The sequence below is a fragment of the Salpingoeca rosetta genome (assembly GCF_000188695.1).
Source record: "Salpingoeca rosetta unplaced genomic scaffold supercont1.2, whole genome shotgun sequence".
Classification (NCBI taxonomy): domain Eukaryota; class Choanoflagellata; order Craspedida; family Salpingoecidae; genus Salpingoeca; species Salpingoeca rosetta.
Window position 1 is genome coordinate 1228083 of NW_004754932.1, and position 21994 is coordinate 1250076.

Here is a 21994-nt window from a genome sequence, read left to right on the forward strand (position 1 = left end):
GAGGAACCGATCAAGATAGCTCGTCACGTAGTGCTCGCAGTTGCGCAGTTTGCGCTGCTTCTTCAGGTTGCGGAAGCCCTGCCGTTGCCAAACGCGGTGGGTGGGTGATTGTTTGAGCACAACATGCACCGGGACCACGTGGAAGCCAATGGAACAACCACACAACACAACGTACACAAGACAAGGCACAGGACAAGACAAACCAGACACAACACAAAGCACACAGCACAACACATGCAGCAAGCGTATGCATGGCACTGCACACACCATGGCAAAGGTGAGGACAGTTGAGCTGTGGCGATGCAGAATGGAGCGCACACGATCCGTAAACACGTATCCGGCCTGAGGAGACTGCAAGCACAGCATAGCAAGAGCAACGCATGCGTGCACATGTGTGTGTGCGTGTCAATGATGGCATCAGGCGTGAGGAGGACGCGGCGAGAACGGGGTTGAACCCAATCTCTCTCTCTCTCATTCACGGGTGTGACAACATTGCGCACCACAAAACCACCACGCACACCATCATGACCCCGAGTCTCTCAGGCGCGCTTTCACAGAGGCGCGCTCGCGTGGGCTCACTCCTCCGCAAACCCTCTTCCGCTGGATGTTGCGAGTGGCACACTGCTGTGAGAACGTACGCTGGCCGGGGTGACGTGCTCTGCCTCGTGGAGATCGCGGAAGGATTCGAGGTACCAGTTGTACACACGGCGAATGTGCTGCTCGTCCAAGAAGTCGTCCGGCAACGTGCGCATCTCCTTGATCATGTGCGCCAGGCGGATCACACCCTCGTTCTGGATAAACTGGCACGACTGGTTCATCCGCAGCTGGGGGTCCTCCATCTGGCCGAACGTGAGCAGCTGCGCCAGACTCAGCCGGCTGATCTGGTACTTGGCAGATCGCGCCAGTGCAGACTCAAGACTGGACGACCTATGTGTGTGTGTGTGTGTGTGTGTGATCATGATGCGATGAGCGCAAGTAAAGGAACATACATGAACGTGTGCGTGAGCGTGGGCATGTAGAGATCCAATGCTTGCTGGTACTGCATTGGAGCCGTGCGTGGAGAGGTCCACTGGTGCGTGCCAGTACACAATTCCAAAGGAAGACAGCGTCAGCGAAGCTCTGCCCTCACCATCTTGTGTCGATGAACTTGGTGGCCTCAGTGAGCAGTCGCCGTGTTCGCTGCATGAGACCTTGTATTGCTCTTGAAGGCGCAAGAAGACACAACGGAGACGAACTGTGGTTTGTTGTGGAGCAGAAGGAAGGGGGAGGGCAGTGGCAAGAAGGGAGCGGCGGGATCTGGGATCTGGAACAAGGCAGCCACGATGATGCCAGAACAAACCAGGGAAGGAGCAAAGGTCAAGAAGGGTGAGGTGCTGTGGCGGTTGAAGAATGGATTGTTTGCTTGCTTGCTCTTTCCTCTTGTTTTGTTTGTGTGTCGTTGTCGTCGTTGTCGCTGTGAAGGCAATTTTGACGTTTCTAAATCCTTCAAGGACAGGAAAGACAAAGGCAATTTTGCCTTCCAGCACACCAACACAACAAACAACACAGAAGTGAAGAAGACAGAAGAGGCGATGGCGGATGTGGAGGAGTGGTTGACGGGGCTCAAGCTCACCAAGTACATCCAAGTGTTTGCGGACCATGGCGTCGATTCACTGGTGCGATTTGCTTGTGTGCGCGCGCGCGTGTGTGTGTGTGTGTGTTTGTGTTTGTGTGTGTGTGTGTGTGTGTGTGTGTGTGTGTGTTTGTGTTTGTGCGTGTGTGTGTGTATGTGTGCTGTGTGTGCGTTTGTGTTTTTTTGTGTATGTATGTGTATGTGTTTGTATGTGTCTGTCTGTGTGTATGTGTGTTTGTGTCGGTGAGTGTGCTTGTCTGTCTCTGTGTGTGCACGTCCACGTTCTGTGTGCATGTTTGTGCGTGAGGTTGTCTGTTTGTCTCTGTCTCTATGTGTGCGCTCCCACGCATCTCCCCAATGATTCTGCTGTGTGCAAAGGAGAAGACTCGTTTCGGTTCTGACAATCACGGCACATCATCAAATACGTTGTTCGGTCACAGGAGAAAGCTGGCGCCCTGACGAGCGACAAGCTCACGGAGATGGGCATCACACTCCAGGGCCACCGCAACCGCATTCTGAAGCACCTGCCTTCAGCGGGTGCTACAGACGAACAGCAGCAGGCGCAGCTGGAACAGCAGGAACAGCAGGAACAGCAGGAACAGCCCCAAGAACCTTCACAGCCGCAGACAGCAGCACCCGCCGAGCAGCAGCAAGACGAAGCAGAGGCCGGCCCAGAGGCTGCACCGGCCCCACCTCGGCCCGCGCCAAAACCAAAACCAAAGCCGAAACCAAAACCTCGCACGGACTCCCTGTCCGCTGAGCAGCCACCTGCAGCCGAGAACAACGGTACACCCACGCAACAGCAGCAACAGCAAGAAGAACAGCAGCATGTGCAGGAGGAGCAGCAGGAAGAAGAACAGCAGCAGGAAGGAGAACAGCAAGTGCAGCACGGGGCTCAATCTGAAGAAGATGACGTGCAAGAGCAAGCAAACCCAGAGCCGGTCGCGGCACAGAACACGGGGGCTGCGTCGACGAAAGAGGAAACCATTGATCAGCTGGACAACATCCTTGGCGATATCGAAAACATGCTGGGCGACCTGGATGGCCCGCACATGGCGGAGGAGACAGGGCAGGGGCACGACGGAGCCCAAAGCACCAAGCACATCGATGATGGTGATTATGAACACAATGCAGACACAGGCATGGCATCCAGCGTCGCCGTCCTCTCAAGTAAGCAGAGACCAAGTCATGTGTGCGTGTGTGTGTGTGGGGGGGGTGGTAGTGTTAGTGTGTGACGCGAGTGCAAGTGCTAACAGTGCAAAACGCCCAAACGCACTCACGCACAACCACAACCACACACGCACACACTGATTCACTCTCACACGCTCTCGCGCGCGCTGACGCTGACAGGCATGCAAGATTCCGATCTTGATGACCTGCTTGCCGACCTCTGCAGTTTTGGAACCGAGGTTAGTGCGCTGTTCCCTTGAGCCGTGCACTCGCGACGATTGTTTGGTTGACGATGTTGCTCATGCACTCGCTCACTCGCACACATCTGCCCACATCAATCCTTCAATCGCCTCACCCCCGTGTGTGTGTGTGTGTGTGTGTGTGTGTGTGTGTGTGTGTCTGTGTGTGTGTGTGTGTGTGTGTGTGTGTGTGTGTGTGTGTGGGTGGGTGGGTGTGTGTGGGTGGGTGTGTGTGTGGGTGTGTGTGTGTGGGTGTGCATGCATGTACATACCAACTTGCTTCTGGAGTGTTACTTGTCACCGTCTTCCAAGCTCTTCTAACCTCAACGTGGTGTTTCCATTCCACCATCCCTCCTCCCCCTCTTCTCCAAGAAATACTTCCCCCACTCTGTGCGGGCGGACATTGAGGCGACTGCGCAGACGTCACAGCTCGCCGGAAATGCAAAACGCCGACTCTTCCAGGTGCCGCAGTCACGCACATGCTGTGCTTGATTGTGTGTGTGTGTGTGTGCGTGTGTGTATGTGTGTGTGTGTTGTAGAGTGTTCTCGCGATTCGAATGCATCTCACCCTCACCACCACCACCGCCACAATCATCGCCACTGGCGCACCCTGGCAGGAGTACTTCAGCAACACGGCGCGCGTGCCGGACGTGAAGGGATTTGCGCAGATCAAGGAGGGCAAGAAGTGGAAGAAGCGGTTCTGCGTGCTCCGCGCGTCGGGCGTCTACTTCTCAGCAAAGGGCGAATCAGAGGTGTGAACACACACACACACACACACACACACACACACACACACACACACACACACACACACAATTATCGAACAATACAAGATTGCTGTCAGTGTTGCCCTTGTATCTGATGCATGCCACGAGCGCCACGTGCATCATGATACAATGTGCGTCAGCACGCCACCTATCCTTCTGGTACAACCTTCCGTCACTCCCTGTCCTCGTCTTTGGCAGGCCTCTCGCGATCTGCAAGTGTACGTCAAGTTTGATGAGCACTACGTATGCACGCCGCTGCCGGCGTTCCTCACCAAACTCAAGGCGCCGACACACTTTGCCATTGCCTTCCGCGTAAGTCGTCGCTTCCGTGCATGAAATTATCGCACATCTGCCCTCGTATTGTTCTTATCCAGCACGAAGTGACACCTCCTCCCCATTCTTCTTGCTCATCTCGGTACCGCCATAACACCTCGTGCTTGTGTGTGTGTGTGTGTGTGTGTGTGTGTGTGTGTGTGTGTGTGTGTGTGTGTGTGCTGTGTGTGTGTGTGTGTGTGTGCACAGCCCAACATCCGCAAGCGGCGGTTTGAGCCGCAGGATATTCCGACCATGACGTTCAGCAGCGACGACGACCGCAACATCTGGCTAGCCGGCATCCGCTTTGCCGTGTTTGGCGCGAACCTGCGCGAAGGGTACGAGGAGACGTGCAAGCGCTTTGACAAGCTTGCTGAGCTGGGCGAGTTCAACCCTGACACGGCCAAGCAGTTCAAGGCGCCCACGCGACAGGATGTCCGCCACGTGAACAAGAAGCTCGTGCAAAAGGTGTGCCGTGCAGTCGGCCAGGAATAGAGAGTGTGTATGCGCGTCTGTGTGTGTGTATGCGTGTGTGTGTATGCGTGCCTGTCTGTCTGTATGTATGTGTGTGTGTGTATGCGTGCCTGTCTGTGTTTCTGTATCTCTCTGTGTGCGTTTTGTCTCTCTTTGCATGCACTGAAGTTTGCTTGCGCATTGTGAAACCGCTAAGTCCTTGCGACACCACCACCATCACCACCATCACCACTACCAGTGGCAAAGCATGCGCGCTGCGTCATCGGATTCGCCAAACGTCTCCGCCGCCACTGGCGTCGAGTTTGATGACTTTGCCGACGACAGCAAGAGCGGCGACGGCAAGAACGGCGAGAAAGATTCCATCACGTCGCAGCTGCTGCAGCACGCCTGGTTCCACGGCGCTCTCTCGCGCGACGCGGCCGAGGCCCTGCTCAGGGACTACAACTTCGCGTGCGTTTGTTGGCATAAGTGATGGTGGTTGTGCCGAGTGAGGGTGGGGGTGAAGGATGGAGTTGACATGGTGATCTTGCCGCCTTTGCGCTTAAGCCTCCCCCCCCCCACATACACATACACACGCACGCACGCACGCACGCACATACATACATACACATACATACACATACATACACATACATACACATACATACACATACATACACATACATACATACACATACCTACATACACACGCGCGCGAGCGTTCGCCCCCTTACCCACTCATTGCTCCTTTCACTGGGTCGCCATTGTGCCTGCAGGCAAGGGGCGTATCTTGTTCGCGAATCGACGAGCCATCCTGGCGATTACGTCATTTCGCTCTGCTTCGAGTCCAAGCCGCATCACTACAAAGTCAAGAAGGTGGGAAGAAAGAGCGAGGCTGCTGCTGCTGCTGTGTGGCACTGTTATGTTAATGTTGTTGACGTGTCAGTGCAGCATATTCCACTTGTCCTGTGTCGCTTCTCTCGTTTCCGCGTCACACGTATCCACTTCAAACGCGGCCCCCACCCTCACCGATGCTTCCCTTTCACCACAATTGTCTCATCACAACAACCTCGCCCCACGTCCTTCCTTTGCCTGCCTCCCCTTGCTTCTCGTCCACCACGCGATGCAGGTGCAGGGTAGTGGCGGGCGCGTGTCGTTTGGGCTTGACCAGGGTCCGCGCTTTCCGTACCTGCCAGACCTCATCACCCACTACTCGGGCAATGTGGGCCGTCTTCCAACACAGCTCGCACTCGCCATCCCGCGCAAGAACTGATGTGTGCATGCCCGTCACAAGAGCGTCGTGTGTTAAGATGGGTTATGGTTGTGGTGGGTGTGATGATTGTGTGGTGGTAGTAGTGATGATGACGCCGACAGTGTGCGCACTCCAAGCCGGCTACACAGGCAACACTTGCAAGTCTGCGGGTTTGTGTTGCCTTCGTGCTGCTCTTCAAATGTGTGTGTGTGTGTATGTGTGCGTTGTGGTATGTAGTGTTGTAGCCCATTCTGCACATGCGTGTGCATGTAAGCGTGCATGTGCATGTCTGTGCGTCCCTGTCCTGTCCTGTCTTTCTGTCTTTCCCCCTTGTCTCTGACCATTATCATCATCGTCGTCGTCGTGGTTATTGTTGCCGTCGTTTGTTGATCTGGTGTTCTTGTTGCTGTTGCTACTGGTTGCTGTTCGTTGGGCGCTTTGTGCCCGCCCATCCGTAAACGACTGGTGTCTCACATCGCGTTTACTCCAATACCAAACTCAATCAATGGTGCTCGCGTGCCAACAGCTTCAGTGAAGGAAGAGAGGGAGGGGGGCGAGTGGCAAAACGGGGGAACAAACGCCCGAGAAGGAGCAACACGAAGCAAAGGGGCCCCAACGGAAAAGGAGGAAGAAGAACAAGACGCAATAACAAAAGCTGTGGCCTCACTCATCCAAGTTCACGCACGACAGCATCACACCACACGTGTAAACACACACACACACACACACACACACACACACACACACACACACACACACACACACACACACACACACACACACACACACACACACACACACACACAGACAGACATTCATAAACACTCACGCAAACGGGTTGCCGTTGCAGTGTCCCGGGTAGCGGGGACCGGCCATGCATGTGGCGTTGTCGAAGATGCTGCCACCCGGAGAGGCTACCGTGCTTGACACCATCACCGCCGTGTCCGCAATGTAATCGCCGTTCTCAAACGAGTCCTGATCGTGTTGGTGGCGGTGGTGGTGTTCGTGGTGGTGGTTAAGGTTGAAGGTAAGCACTGGGTGATTGGGAATGTGACAGCTGCACGCGTGGAAACACGCACATGCACACACACACACACACACACACACACACACACACACACACACACACACCCGCACACGCACACGCACACGCACATACGCACACGCACACGAACATACGCACATACGCACACATGTGCGCACAAGCACGGCCCATCAAAGCATAAACTGTGCGGCGTACATCCTCCGCGAAGCATGAAGAGCCGACGTAATCTGGGGCAACACACGCGCCGTTGGCAAACTTGTACGCAGCGGCCTGGAACGTGTGGAGGAGGCCGAGCGAGTGGCCCATCTCGTGGATTGTGTATAGCCCGTTGGAGCGCGCATCGGCAAGCGCATTGATGCCGCGGACGCTGAACCACCTGTTGGAGTGTGTGTGTGTGTGTGTGCGTGTGCGTGCGTGTGTGTGTGTGTGTGTGTGTGTGTGTGTGTGTGTGTGTGTGTGCGTGTGCGTGTGCGTGTGTTGAGGGAGTGCAGGTTGAGTGTAGAAACAACCGCCAAAGCCACCCGACATCACTTGTACGCTGTCTATTTGTCACAACACACCAGCGCTGAGCATGTGGCCACACCTGTAGTCGAGGAAGCAGATATTTCCCCACCAATCGGGGACGCCACTCGCATCCTTCAACACTTGCGCGCGGGCAGAAAGCATGCCCGTCTCAGGCACACTGCGCGGTCACAACATGGTGGTGATGGTGGTCATGATGTAGGGGTGATAACGCGGGAGTGAGTGAAGGCACAAGCCGCATTTAGAATGAGCATGCATAGCTGCAATGCATACACAGATGCACATGCATACAATTCAGGCAAGCACACTGACACACGCATGCACACTGACACGCACACTTCACCATACGCACACACACAACGCGTACCAGACGCCGACAATCTCCGACATGTCAAGTTTGAGGACGACAATGTACGCTGACGGACAGTGACAGGCATGCAGTGGCGTTGGAGGGGAGGTGAGTGCGTGTGGCTGGCAAAGGTGACTACATCGGGTGGTGTGCTGCTCTGAAACGAAAGCGGGGACATGCAATGCGTGTGCTGGGGCTGTGAGCAGAGTGGGTGCCCATCAACTTACAGTGTACATCGCGCGTTTCAAGGTCTTGGTCGATGCCCAGCACTTGCGACAACGGATCCAGCACACCGAACAGGTTGGAGGACGTGTACCCCGCCGTGTTCACCATGGAATCAAAGATGGTTTGGCTCGCCTGATACAGTGCATAAGAAAGAGAGAGAGAGAGAGAGCGCGCGCGCGCACGTGTGTGTGGGGGGGGGGGTGCATGTGAGAGCGAGAGAGTGAGTTCTGCGTATGATACATTGAAACGTCAAAAGACATGAATGCATCACCATCATCATCATGAACGGCAGATGTGCGTCTGTGCCAGCATCGCCGGCCCACGCGCAAACGCACCACAAAGTCTGCGTCGCCAGTGAAGGAGATGCCTGCGTTGGCGTACGATGAGTTGAGCAGGCCAAGGGCGTGCTCAAAGTCGTCCTGTGTCACAAACCCGGTCCCGGTGTCTGAGGCAATCACAGCCAGCAAGTTAGTTAGGCCCGTGAATGGAGGGGACGTGTGGGTGAGGTGGCAGCATGCCCCACAAACAACACCACCATGTGTTGGTGGACAAGGTTAACCATGAGCATTACCTTCACCAGGAACATGACATCAACTCAACCCATGGCAGGACCAGCGGAACGCGTGAGCCAAGAAGGTCAAGGTCCAGCACACACACACACACTCACTCACTCACTCACTCACACACATACACTCACTCACTCACTCACTCACACACACACACACTCACTCACTCACTCACACGCGCGCATGCACACATGGAAGGAAATCTAAACAAGACAACCCAGGACACTCCTTCTGCTTCATATTCTATACCGTTTGTGATGGTCTTGAACTTGACTTTGAGAGTGGTGTCTGGCCATGACTCGAGGTTTGAGTAGTGTGCGGTGACCTCTGGGCTGTAGCACTCCGAATAGCCAATGCCGAAGATGCTGGCCACATCGTCCTTGACCGTGCATTTGCTGGGTGCAACATCGGCGGAGCTGTCGTCCGAGGGAAACGCGAAGCGGCTATCCACCGTGGGCGTCAGCCCGCTCACAATATCCCGCCGTGTTCGGCCACCGCGCTCTGCCAGCTGCTCAAACCCACACGTCGGCGCAGCCTCCGTCATCATCGTCGTCGTCGTCACTATCGCCATCATCATCAGCGCCGCCATCAGCGCCAGCACCGTCGTCATCCTCATCAGCACACCACCAGCATCCATCTTTTACAGGTCACGCATGGATATAGTGACTATTTGGTTCCCTGAATTTGGGGTCACTATAAAATCTTTGTGTCCGGAAGTCACTTTAGCCCAATGACGGTTGCCAATTGCAATGTGCAAATTGCAAACACTGGCGCCATGTCCACCGCCAAGAAACGAGTGGCTCTGACCACAGCGGAGAAGGCAGCAGTGGTGCATGAGAAGGGCAGAGATGCATCGCTGACTCGAGAGCAACTCATCGAGTTCTGCAGTGCAAAGTTTGGCAAGCGTCCGTCGCCAGCATGCATCACAAACATCCTCAAGGATCCAAAACGCTGGGAGGAAGCAGCAAGTGATCCTTACACAGCAAAGCGTGCCAAGCTTCGACCGAGCCCAGTTGCAGGTCTCGAAGCAGCTTTGGCCGCCTGGGTTGAGCAGAAGCAGGCTCAAAACTTCCCGCTGACAGACGAAACACTGCTGGCAAAAGCGCATGCCATTGGGCAGCACATATCTCTACCAGACCATTTCAACTTCAGCCACTCATGGCTGCTTCGATTCAAACATCGTCATGGCATTTGTAAGCGCAAGCTATACGGAGAGGCGGCAAGCGCGGACATGGATGGCGTTGCGCTTGCACGTGAGGCGCTGCCCAGACTCCTCGAGCACGTTTCCCGTGATGACCTGTACAACTTGGACGAGACAGCTCTGTATTACAGACAGCTCCCAACCCGCACTCTTGCATCTCACCAACGTGCGGGAGCGGTCACGAACAAGCAGCGACTGACCGTTGCTCTGTGCTGCAATGCTTCTGGTACTGACAAGCTACCGTTGTACGTGATTGGCAAGGCAGCGCGCCCTCGCTGTTTTCCAAAAGGCTGGCGGCCATTGCGTGATTCCGGTGTTCACTACGACTACAACAGCAGCGCTTGGATGACCTCCACAATCTTCAACAACTTCCTCAAAGACTTCACCCACCATGTCCAGCGGCCTGTGTGGCTGATCGTTGACAATGCTCGCTCCCACAGCATTGACGATGGCACACCAGGCACATGGTTTGGCTTGAAGGGTGTCAGTATCGGAACGGTGAACGTGGTCTTCCTTCCGCCCAACACGACGTCCCATGTGCAGCCCTTGGATGCTGGCATCATTCGCTCCTTCAAAGCGAAATACCGAGTGCGTCACCTTACCTGGCTGTCAAAGGAGCTCGAGGACACCACCGCCACGGCTGCACGGCTGCATGTGCCCCTCGACGTTGCGTTTGACTGGTGCCAGAATGCTTGGAAGGACGTCAGTGTTGACACCATCCGCCATTGCTGGGATCACGCCGACATTCTCCCTGGAGACGACCACATCGACGAGCTGAACGCACTGCTAAAACCGCTCGCTTTTGACTCGCGCTTCGGCAAGGAGACCCCAACTGCCGAGGCTTTGCTGAGCTTACCGGTGGAAAATGTTACCGAGGTACCATATGAGCTTGGTGATCTGCAAGCCATGGCTGATCACCTTGAGGGTTCTGACGGACGGGAGGCTGGGCATGTCGGCACGTGTGATGTGGGTGATGACGGGGACCACAACAGTGGTATGGGTGGTGTGGGTGGAATCGACGACAACGACGAAGGGGACGATGGGGAGGGTGATGTGATTTGTCTTGACGACGTGCCATCATCGTCACAGCGCCCGGCAGTCCCGAAAGTGAACGCACCCCCACCAACGCTTAAGCAAGCAAGAGAGGCGGCCACTCTACTTCGCCGCTTCATTACATTCCACCCGCACAAGCTCGCCAACTATCGTGACTCTTTGGTTTCCCTTCGTTCGGCCCTTGACTTTATTGTGATGCCTCAAACACAGCTTACTCTTCATGGGTTTCTCACTGTTGACCCTTCTGTCGATGGGTCTGCACAGTAAACCGTCTTCCTGGCCGTGTGTACACACACACACACACACACACACACACACACACACACACACACACACACACACACACACACACACACACGATTCCACACACACACACACACAGAGAGAGCACCGGTCACTACTCGAGTCCAAAATCATCACTATAAACATGTAAGTGACTGTTTCCTGAAGTTAGGGTCACTTTAGCTCGTTTGCCACTTCACCCGACGGCACTATAACCATGCGTGACCTGTATTTTGCTTGTTCGCTTGCTCGTCCTTCCTCACACCGTTTTGATGTCTGTTGCTGAGTCAGCACTTTTCGTTCGATTGGCCTGACGAACGGGAAATGGACGGGAGGCCTGCGAAGCAATTTGAAACGGTGCCGCGAACAGCAGGACATGGCATTCCAGTGCGCGGTTTTGTTGGTCTGTTTTGGGGTGGGGGTGCCTGTGTGCCACAGCAGCCTGCCACACAACAATGCGTGCTTGTTGAGTGAGGGGTGGTGTTTGCTTGTTGCGGTCGGCTGCTTGTTGGTGGGTTTGGTTGTCACAATCATCACATCGCCACGACAGCAGCGAGAGAACTTATCGACAGCAGGCAGCAAGCAAAGAGGAGTGAGTGGATGCAAGCAGGGAGCAGCCAGAGCACCCTACCTGCCGTGTTGCCGAGTTGTTGAGATAAGGAGGGACAAGGAAGACGAAGACGAAGACGAAGACGGGCTGGGCTGACTGACTGCGTGAGTGACAGCAGCTGGTGAGCTGGTCTTGTTGGTGAGGTGAGTCCATTGAGCTGGTGTTCAAGACAAACGCCGAGAAGCAAGCAAGAACGAAAGCAAAGAAACGCAGCAGACATGAGCATCGCCGCTTCCATCGGAAGCAACTTCGGCGTTGAGCACAACACCGCAGGTCCACCAGAGATATGCGGCCGATACATCTGCGCCGTCTACAGCTGGTGCGTACCCGGTGTGTGTGTGTGTGTGTGTGTGTGTGTGTGTGTGTGTTGCGGAGGTGAGATCAGCAAGGCGAAAGCGGTGCTAGCTCACACGCACACAGGTCACAAGCGATCACACACACACACGTCACAAGTGATCACACGCACACACGTCACAAGTGATCACACTCACAAACTCTCACACATGAACACACGCCCTCCTCTTCCATCTACTCACAAACTCCCACTCCCACTCCCACTCTCTGCATTGCTTTTGCTCTGCTCTGTTCGTGTGCAGCATGCAAGGTGACCCTGAAGGCTGGCGTGAGCTGACTGACGGATACATCACGCTGGAATTGAGGGTGACCCCGGAATCAACCGAGAGCCCATACCGCCTCGTCTCGTCCGGCAAATCCGGCCGTGAGGTGAGACCACAACTGGTGTGTGTGTCTGTGTGTCTGTGTGTGTCTGTGTGTCTGTGTGTGTGTCTTTGTGTATATGTTTGTCTGTGCGTGTGTGTGTCTTTGTGTTCGTGTGGAAGTCCCTGGTTTTATTGGATAATGTTTCAGTTGCTACGCGCATGTCAGCTCTCAATTTGTGTGTCCTTCTGACTTTCTCCCCCCCCCCCCACACACACACACACGCACACATCAACACGCACATGCACGCACACGCCTCTCATCGCCTTTGCACTTCCCACCTCCTGCAACAGCTCAACTTGAAGATCACGGCAGAGACGAAGATCAAGCGCACCAAGGACACGTTCTTGCAATGGCACGCCAAGGGCTCATGTCTCAGCTACGGCGCACAACTTGCCTCCTCACAGCAGCTCACAAAGGTTCGCCAAGCAACACACACACAAACACAAACACGTGCACTTGCATTACGTAGCAATCCTTGTTGTCCAACTTTCTGCGCTGCAAGGCAAGGCAACAGTTCATGCTCACGCTCACGCGCGCGCGCACTTCCTCCCTCCCTCACACGCCCACACACGCACACACACACACACACACTCGCACACACTCACACTCTCTTACACTTACACTTACACACACACACACACTCGCACACTCGCACTCACACACACACACTCACACACTCACACACTCACACTCACACACTCACACACTCACACACTCACACTCACACACTCACACATGTGGCTGCATCCACAGCTGCAAGAGCAGATGCAGGAGGGCATCAGGACGGCAAAACAGCGGCAGGAGGAGCGACTTCGAGACGCCGAGACCCGTCACCGCCTCCTGCATCTCAACAGAACCGGACAGAAGACACAAGCGTTCCAAATCCTAGTGGACAAGTCTGCAAAGCCCAAGAACCAGGGCAAGGTCATGGTCCGGGTGAACCTGCCCTCAAAGCAGACCACTATGACCCTCGCTGAACCATCCCAAACCTTGCAGGAGCTCCTTGTCTCAATTTGCGACAAGCGCAAACTCGACTCAAAGACCATGGGTCTCAAGCTCGCTTCGGTGAGACAACAACATTTCCTGTGGACATGTGACGCGAGATGGTGGAAGCGGGACACGTTGCTCGTGTTCTTGCTCTGTGTGTGTGTGTGTGTGTGTGTGTGTGTGTGTGTGTGTGTGTGTGTGTGTGTGTGTGTGTGTGTGTGTGTGTGTGTGTGTGTGTGTGTGTGTGTGTGTGTGTGTGTGTGTGTGGTGACATGGTCTTGGCGGCGCTGCTCAGTCTTGTTGTGTCACTCACTTCCCCATTCTTCTCCTACACTCCCCTCTTCACCTTGCAACCCCATACTATCCACCCCACCCGCCGTACAGAGTTCTGAGTTCATCCCTGCTGCTGAGCTTGAGCGCGTGCAGGTTGGAGACCTGAAGGTCAAGGAGATTGAAATGGTCGACCTCACACAAATCGTCAGGTGTGTGTGTGTGCGTGTGTGTGTGTGCGTGTGTGTGTGTGTGCGTATGTATGTGTGTGTGTGTGTGTGCGTGTGTGCGTGTGTGTGTGTGTGTGCGTGTGTGTGTGTGCGTGTGTGCGTGTGTGTGTGTGTGTGTGTGTGTGTTTTGCAAGCGAGATGCATGTCACCGTTCACAATGCAGTTGCTGTTCGCGATGCAGTTTTATGCTTGTTCATCCTCATGGACATGCGTGCATGTACCTTGTTACACTTGCGAACACGTGTGTACAGCACAAAGAAGGACAAGGCAGCAGCAATGCATCTCTTGTCCGCCCACGCCGCATCCGGACATTCCCCGGCAAAATCGTCCAGCGACGTCTTCTTCGAGGTGTGTGTTTGTGTATGTGTAGGTGTGTGCATGTGTATATGTGTATGTGTATGTGCATGCATGCGTATGTGTGTGCAGGTGTTATGTCGTGCAAAATTACAGAGTGTGTACGCTTTGCGTCCACCCCTCGCCTCATTTTTGCACAATTGCCCACGGTCGCATGCACGTACCCACTCACTCACGCACGCTCCTCCTACCATCGCAGGTGCAATTGCCAGACAAGGGTCAGACGATGGTGAAAGTTCCTGCGCAGATGAGCATGGGTGAACTCCTCTTCTACATCGCAGACAAGCGTGGGCTGGATGTTGGATCCATCATCCTCGCAGAGAACGCAAGCGGCCGCCGTCCACTCAGCATGAAAGGTGTGTGTGTGTCTGTGTGTGTCTGTGTGTGTGTCTGTGTCTCTGTGTGTCTCTGTGTGTCTGTGTGTGTCTCTGTGTGTCTCTGTGTGTGTGTCTCTGTGTCTCTGTGTCTCTGTGTGTGTGTGTTTGCGAAGCTTCATTCCTTACACAGCTATTCGTCACCACCAATCCCCCCACTAACACGGATACCCACGTACACACGATGTTGCAGGCACCGTTGCTCAGGTGAAGAAGACGAAGATCCACGTCGTGATGAAAAAGCACAGCAAGGGCACAAAGCGAGGTGCGTCATTGAGGTTCATACGTGTTCCTGTTGCATGAACAATGACGCTAGTATGTATACCCCACGGTGTCCCTCCTTCCCGTTACCTCTCACGCCACTCATGCCCATGCACCCACTCACGCTCATCGACTCACCCATACATCACCTCCATCAAACGTAATCACGTTCCCCCTCCTCCTCCTCCTCCTCTTCCTCCTCCTCCTCCTGTTCTCCTCCTCCTCCTCCTGCTCGCTGTCTCCGCTGCAGGCGGGTCTCCTCGCGATCGGCGCACGAGCACAACCTCGTCCGTGTCCAACACGTCGCTCATGTCAACGCTGCAGCACACGCCGCCATCAAGCATGCCCGCCAGCCCCGCCGCAGTAGCAACAGCGACAACAACAACAGCAACGACAGCAGCAGCAGCAGCGGCCGGAGCAGGAACAACGACGCCAGCTCGGCGCAAGATTGAGATCTCGGCGCCAACGCTGCAGAGCACATCACGCAATCTCGGCGTAGACACCGTGTCGCGTGCTGAAATGCAGCGGGTGACGTCACTGTTGGCTGAGGGCGTTTCGATTGCAGACCCGCGCATGCCGGACGGATGGACCGCCCTCTTCACAAAGGCGCGCGTGGAGCACATGCTGCGCGACGCACAGCAGCGCCAATGCATCATGGACATTGTTGATCACAACGGCGGGCCCGCCAAGATGCTCACCTGGTCCATGACGGAGCTCCAGGCCGCGTTCCAGCCTGCCCGCAACATGCGCCGGGCTGGCACCGTGCGGGGCCGCCGCCCATCACGCACACCTGTCAAGTTTGACGTGGACGGAAACATCAAGCGCGCAGACATTTCCGGACCGGTTCTCCTTGAGGAAGGACTTGAGCGGCGCCGGAGAAAAGCGCCAGCGCCACCGCCGTCATCATCGTCACCGCAAGGCCGGCGCACGAGCCGCTCAAGCACAGGCAGCATGGGCATCGGTATGGACGCAGCGTGCACTGCCGCCAGCACAGGCAGCAGTGCACGCGCCTCACAACAGCAACAGCAACAGCAACAGCTAGTGGGGCGAGTTGGCCGATCAAGTGCAGCCTCCAACGACAGCAATGGGATGGGTGGTGTTGCGTCCGCGGTGCAACACGCCAAGCTGGCGCCGTCACCACCCATGGTGCGACGCGCGGGCTCCTCCAACAACGTCGGCGTGCAAGCACATCACAGCGAGGGCACTCCGTCCTCAGGAGCAGCATCGCGCAGTGCGTCGCGTCGCAATTCCCCCATGTCCCGGCCCCCGTCCCGACCGTCCTCGCCACGCAAATCGCCCGCGTCCATCCCATCCATCGCAACAGCAGCAGCGGCAGCAGCAGCGGCGGCCGTGGTGTCTTCGAAAGAGGGCAGTGCGAGTGGGCCCACGAGCCCTCGCACATCTGCACCACCATCAAGGCCAACGTCGCCACTGCGACGAAGGCCGCACGTGGAGGCACCGCCGCAGCCCGCCGCCACGACTGCGCCGTCCACACCACAATCGCGCCCGCCACCACCTCGACCTGAACCCCCAAAGCAGCGACAACAGAGCAAGCAGGCAGTATCTGCGCCAGGCGCCGTGCCAACCAGCCCCGTGGATGAATTGAGACAGCAGCTGGCGAGCAGATTCAAGCTTGCAGATGCGCGAGCACCACCGCCACGCCCACCACCACCGACATCGCCGAAGACGACATCATCGCAGACAAAGAAGGTCTGGTTGGCCTGCTCATGTGTATTGTTGTGTGTGAGTTTGAACATGTTTGCATGATTGCCTTGTGTGTGCATGCTTGCCTTGTGTGTGCATGTTTGCCCTGTGTTTGTTGTGTGTTTGCCAATGTGTTCTTTTCGTGCTCCAGGAAGCATCATTCCTCTTGTGCCTCGAATTACTGCTCGCCATGAGTATTGGACCAGTCGCTCTTTCTCTCCGTCGATCTCACTCAAGTGTATGGTCGTGTTTTCTCACACACACACACGCACACACATACACCATTTCTCCCACTTGCCACTTGCTCCACACATTCAGGTGCTAGTTCGCGCCGGCTCTGCATTCAGCAACACCAGTATTGATGTGGACACGCTGCCCAACGAAGAATTGCCTCTTCCGCCCACCTGCCCGCCTGCACCCGTGCTCTCAGGCACATCCACGGCATCCACCCCTGACCGCAGTGCTGACGTTGGTCGCGCCCATGCTCACATGCACGATGACGAGTTTGGCGTGCTGCCGCCGCCGCCAATCCCGCCGCCACAGCAGTACAGCAGCGAAGCAATCGACACGACAACAGCACCGGCACCAGCAACCGCGCCTTCCACTCACGAGATGGAGGAGTTTGGAAAGGACTTCTTTGATGAGGATGACCTGGATCCATCCATGCTGGCGCCACACAAGGCGCCGTCGCAGATGGAACTGCCGTACCACGCCGTTATGCTGGGCGCACTTGCTGCACAGGAGGGCATTCCCTCCGTGTTTGATGGTGGCGACGATGAGTGGAGCGCATCTGATGCAAGCGCGTGCGCACAGGCCAACATCAGCAGCAGCAGCAACGCACAGGAGCGCAGAGACTCGCGTGTGTCCACGGACAGCGACTACCTGACCATTCTCCCGCACGGCGCTGATGGTGAGCGCAGTGACGACAGCGATCCCAGCAGCGAGGAGAGTGCCGTGCTGCCGCCACCGCCGCCACCACCAACAGCAGAGCCCTCATCCTCATCCTCCATCTCCACATCAACCGCAGCGTCAACGCGGAACGCGTCGGTGTCTTCGCGCTCGAGTGGGAAGAAGCTGGCAGTGCCGCCACCGGTCGCACCGAAACGCTTCAGCCAGGCCTCCATCTCCTCCATTCACCAGCAGCACCAGTCGAGCTCGGAGAGCCTGGGTGATGCGCATCATCGCCAGCAGCGCACCTGGTCGTCGGCTGAGGACGACGCACTGCCGCCGCCACCACCACCGGGTGTGTCCGCCAAGCCCGCGCCCAGGACGAAGAAGGGCATGAAGGCCGCACAAAAGGCGAGCGCACAGGCTGGCATCCTGCCGAGTCTCGCTGAGGAGAGCGAGGAGCAGCAACAGCAGCAGCAGCAGCAGCAGCAGCAGCAGCAGCAGCGGGACAGCGTGTTTGATTTGCCGCCACCACCACTTCCACCAACACTGGAAGCAGGAGAGGAGCAAGAGGAAGCAGACCACACCACACCATCGCCTGGCGTTGATGCTGGTGTTGATGTTGGTGTTGACGTTGATGTGCTGCCGCCGCCGCCGCCTGAGATGGAGGCAAACCTTCCCCCACCACCAGAGGAAATGGTGTCCACTTCTATCCCAACGCCAGCAACCACAGCAGATGTTGCTGGCGTAACAGGCGCATCGACGGCGGTGGTGAGTGAAGATGTTGCAACCGCGCTGCCGCCACCGCCCGTTGACCTTCTTCTCCAGGAGGACACGCCATCAGCACAACTCGCATCGTCATCATCGCCAGCGGCAACACCAGCAACGGCAACGATGGGTGGTGCTGCTGTGGACGTGGCGAGCAACAGAGGCAGCCGGACAGCAAGCAGCCTGAATGACTCAGATGACCTGCCACCACCGCCACCGTCACTTGGAAGCGGGCCCGTGCGTGCGTATCAGGGGTCACTCACGAGTCTCCCAATTGAGCCACAATCGCCAACGCGCGTGGCGGGGAAGAGCCAAGACCATGCTGTTGGCGATGATGACGATGACGGCGATCGTGATGGCCGTTCTGCTGGTCGTGGTGCACCACCACCACCACCGCCGCCGCCACCTGTGCCGGAGGCGCCAGCGTTGCCCACGCCAACGAGCGAGCAGCAGCAGCTGTTGAGTGCTCTGCAGAGCAGCGATCCGCTTGCGCGGCTGCACAAGGTGGACGCGAGCGAAGTGAACGCCAACCGCAAGCACGACGCACGCGATGACCTGCTGTCTGCCATTCGCAACGCGAAGAAGAACGCGCTGTTGGCGCCGCCGCCACCACCACCGCCAAAGGAGGAGGAGCCACGCGACGCACTGCTTGCCGCCATCAGAAAAGCGGATAAGGCGGCGCTGCGCAAGGCGGAGCCTATCGAACGGCCACAGGATCCGCGCTCCAACCTGCTCAAGGCCATTCAGAACGCCAGTGCACGCGACAGCCTGAGGAAAGTGGAGGTCAACGCCCACCACAAGGCGGCGGCGGCAGATCCGCGTGATTCGCTGCTGAGCGCACTCCGCAAGTTCGACAAGACTGGGCTGAAGAAGGTGGACGCCAGCGACAGCGGTGGCGAGAGCGGTGACGGTGAGAGCGACGGCGATGGTGATGGTGATGGTGCGGCGCCTGTCCGTGGTGTGCAACTCGATCCGCGCACAGCGCTGCTGGCGTCACTTGGTGGTCTTGGGCGCGGAAAGGCGACATTGCGCAAGGTGAAGACGAAGCCGCGGCCCGCGCTGTGTGCGAGCCCGAAGAACACGCTGATGGATATGCTCGCATCTGCGATGGACGCCCGGCGCCAGGTCATCTCCGATGAGTCAGGTGGGGGACGCATGCTTGCTTTGGCTTTGGGCTGTGGCGGTCGTGTAGCGTGTCAGTGTGTGTGTGTGTGTTTTGTTGTTGTTGTTTTGTGTGTTGTTGTTGTTTTGTGTGTATGTGTGTGTGTGTTGTGTGTGTTGTTGTTTTGTGTGTTGTGTGTATTTGGTGGTTTTGTGTGTGTGTGTGCGTGTGTGTGTGCGTGCGTGCGTGCGTGCGTGCGTGCGTGCGTGCGTGTGTGCGTGCGTGATGATCTCCGCTCAATCTCTCGCCACTCACCCCGTTTCCGCTTCTTGTACGTGCTGCTCCAACAACTGCAGATGCTTCGGATGATGAATGGGACTGAGATGAGTGTCATGAATGAATTCACTGCATTGTCGTCGTCCGTGACAGTGACAGTGGGGCTGGTCGCGCGTGTGCACATGTGACATGATGCGCACCCCAACTTTGTTGCTCGTTACACTGTTTTGTGGCCTGTTGACAACTATTCCATGTGCGGTAAATTGCTAGCTTCCTCTCTGCTTTCTTGCTTCCCTCTCCTTTCATTCTTCACCTTTTGCGTCTCATTCTTTTTGCCGTTGACGCTGACGACAACGTGCAAACAACGTTGGCAACTTTTGAGTTTCAGACGCGCACGCACGTTTGATTGCTGGATGCCTTGATTCTGATTTGTTACATTACGCGTGCCTGGTCTGCATTGCTTGCTTCCTGCTTCCCACTTTTATGTCATTGTGTTTCTGTTGACTTCAGTTGTTTGTGTACTGAGATGTCGTTTCGACAGTTGCCAATGTGTGGCAAATACATGTTCATTGCAAGGACAAGACGCGGTTTGTGGTAACAGGAAACCGCCCTTCTTGTTTCATTCAACAATGTGTGCGATGCACATGCACGCATGCACATACGCGCGCACCCGTAACTTTATGCACAACAACAACAACAACAACAACAACAACAACAACAACAACAACAACAACAACAACAACAACAACAACAACAACAACAACAACAACAACAACAACAACAACAACAACAACAACAACAACAACAACAACAACAACAACACACACGTTCACACGTTCACACACGCGCGTTCAGTTCAATCCTAAGCCTGAGTGCTGCAAAGGGGTCACGCGGGCGCTTGTGTCGTGGTTGCTGGTGGTGGTTGAGGTGTTGCGGTGGTCGGCGATGGCGGGGATGCAGATGGCGCACCGCCCACGTCGTTGAGGATGAGCCACGCGATGAAGACGTAGTAGAGCACGATTGGATACACAACAAGGGCGCGGCGAGCAACGGGACTGCTGGCAGCAACGAAGCCAACACTCGCTGGTGATGGTGATGGTGATGGTGGGGGGGGGGGTTGAAACGAAGAATTGAGGTGGGGCTGCAATGGGTAAAGAAGTGCGCACATCAAAGGTGCATGGTGCAAGGTACCCGTGCACGCACAACGCACAACGCACAACGCACAACGCACAACGCACAGCATACAACGCACAACGCACAACATACACACACAAATACACACCGTATATACTCCACGCGAGGCCGAGGCCAGCAACAACGAAGCGAACGGCGAGGTGGGTGGTGAGATAACCCACGAAGCGAAGAAGAATGCATGCACAAACAAGCGGGAACATGCAATACCCAAGCACACACATGCCCTGGAAAATGGACAGAGTGCCACCCAACAGCTGGTTGTTCACAGTCACAATCGCCGACCCAGCACTGCACACATGAGAGAAAGACAGAGGGAGGCAGGGAGAGGAGGGAGATAGAGAGCACACGAAGCAGCAGGGAACATGGCGCCTTTGTAAGCTGGTGCGGTTATGGATGTGCAGGACATACAGTCAGTTTTGCAGCATATTCACACATTCACGCACGCATGAATGTTGACATGCAACCACGCACGTGCACGTATATGTACACTCACGCACACGCACATACACACACGCACATACGCACACCCACGGGCGCACAGTTGCATGGTGCCTAACATGGTCCTGCCTCACGATATGGCGAGACGCAATGCATTCTTTGCATCCAACAGAAGACGCACCAGATGATGAAGAAGGTGCCTGTAAACACCTCTGTTCGTTGGTCTTCCTTTGCGGTTTCTCGAAGTAGCAGAGCAAGTGTCATGGTGAGGCCCATTGGTCCCCACAGGTCCCAATTCCGCAGCAGCTCACGGTTTCCCTTCCTCGGCACAATCACATGCGTGAACTTGTTGATGATCTGCCCCAAGTCTCGCTTCAGCGTGTCCCACACAGGCTCGTCCAGCGTGTCCTGTGTATGTGACACAGAGCAATAGAAAGCGTGGCCAGTCAGAAGGCACGCATGGCACGGCAGCACAGGATCAACAAGCACTTGCTGCGCAAGCACGCAAGAACACCAGCTCCTTTGGTTTCATGCACAACAAGACCACCATGCCATTGGAAGCATGACCGCTTGCATTACCTGTGACTCTGAGGTTGACATGTCAATGTTGCCCGACAGCACGCCCTCCATTTCTTCCATGCCCTCCATCGGCAAGGAGACATCATCCGTTCCGCCGCCGCTACTCGTACTGTTCATCATCGTTCGTGGATGGTTGGCTTGAGCACAAAAGAAGACAGATGAGAAGCAAGCAAAGTCGCTTTCCTTCCTCA

General features: G+C 56.0%; 6 protein-coding genes across 6 annotated transcripts in view; 3 read left to right on the top strand and 3 right to left on the bottom strand.

Moving 5' to 3' along the window:
- Positions 1-1382, bottom strand: part of PTSG_00845 (pyruvate dehydrogenase kinase) — a 3941-nt gene extending 2559 nt beyond the window's left edge. The window contains exons 1-4 of the mRNA XM_004998256.1: positions 1130-1382; positions 639-927; positions 268-351; positions 1-78 (exon numbers count right to left, since the gene is read on the bottom strand). The exon at positions 1-78 is cut by the window's left edge and continues 36 nt beyond it. Coding sequence (XP_004998313.1) covers positions 1-78; positions 268-351; positions 639-927; positions 1130-1185 — 507 coding nt within the window. The 5' untranslated portion in view covers positions 1186-1382. The remainder of the gene's footprint in view (positions 79-267; positions 352-638; positions 928-1129) is intronic.
- Positions 1383-1478: 96 nt separating this feature from the next.
- Positions 1479-6316, top strand: PTSG_11649 (uncharacterized protein). The gene is made up of 10 exons (XM_004998257.1): positions 1479-1655; positions 2053-2782; positions 2963-3021; positions 3394-3483; positions 3639-3773; positions 3987-4100; positions 4311-4568; positions 4813-5024; positions 5330-5429; positions 5683-6316. The coding sequence occupies exons 1-10, from the start codon at positions 1572-1574 to the stop codon at positions 5824-5826; spliced, it is 1926 nt and encodes a 641-aa protein (XP_004998314.1). The 5' UTR covers positions 1479-1571; the 3' UTR covers positions 5827-6316.
- Positions 6317-6630: 314 nt separating this feature from the next.
- PTSG_00848 (uncharacterized protein) lies at positions 6631-9249 on the bottom strand (the record flags this gene model as incomplete). The annotated part of the gene is made up of 7 exons (XM_004998258.1): positions 8762-9249; positions 8282-8391; positions 7949-8078; positions 7740-7788; positions 7434-7532; positions 7046-7226; positions 6631-6780 (listed from the first exon to the last, which is right to left on the bottom strand). The coding sequence occupies exons 1-7, from the start codon at positions 9147-9149 to the stop codon at positions 6631-6633; spliced, it is 1107 nt and encodes a 368-aa protein (XP_004998315.1). The 5' UTR covers positions 9150-9249.
- PTSG_11650 (uncharacterized protein) lies at positions 9223-11047 on the top strand. Its single transcript, XM_004998259.1, has one exon. The coding sequence runs from the start codon at positions 9243-9245 to the stop codon at positions 11031-11033; it is 1791 nt and encodes a 596-aa protein (XP_004998316.1). The 5' UTR covers positions 9223-9242; the 3' UTR covers positions 11034-11047.
- Positions 11048-11533: 486 nt separating this feature from the next.
- On the top strand, positions 11534-20173 carry PTSG_00849 (uncharacterized protein). Its single transcript, XM_004998260.1, has 11 exons — positions 11534-11977; positions 12255-12381; positions 12669-12794; positions 13132-13443; positions 13750-13847; positions 14117-14213; positions 14419-14575; positions 14787-14858; positions 15105-16564; positions 16877-19358; positions 19673-20173. The coding sequence occupies exons 1-11, from the start codon at positions 11877-11879 to the stop codon at positions 19696-19698; spliced, it is 5058 nt and encodes a 1685-aa protein (XP_004998317.1). The 5' UTR covers positions 11534-11876; the 3' UTR covers positions 19699-20173.
- A 305-nt stretch (positions 20174-20478) lies between these two features.
- On the bottom strand, positions 20479-21923 carry PTSG_00850 (Yip1 domain family; the record flags this gene model as incomplete). Its single annotated transcript, XM_004998261.1, has 4 exons — positions 20479-20675; positions 20875-21074; positions 21406-21632; positions 21804-21923. The coding sequence occupies 4 exons, from the start codon at positions 21921-21923 to the stop codon at positions 20479-20481; spliced, it is 744 nt and encodes a 247-aa protein (XP_004998318.1).
- Positions 21924-21994: the final 71 nt, after the last annotated feature.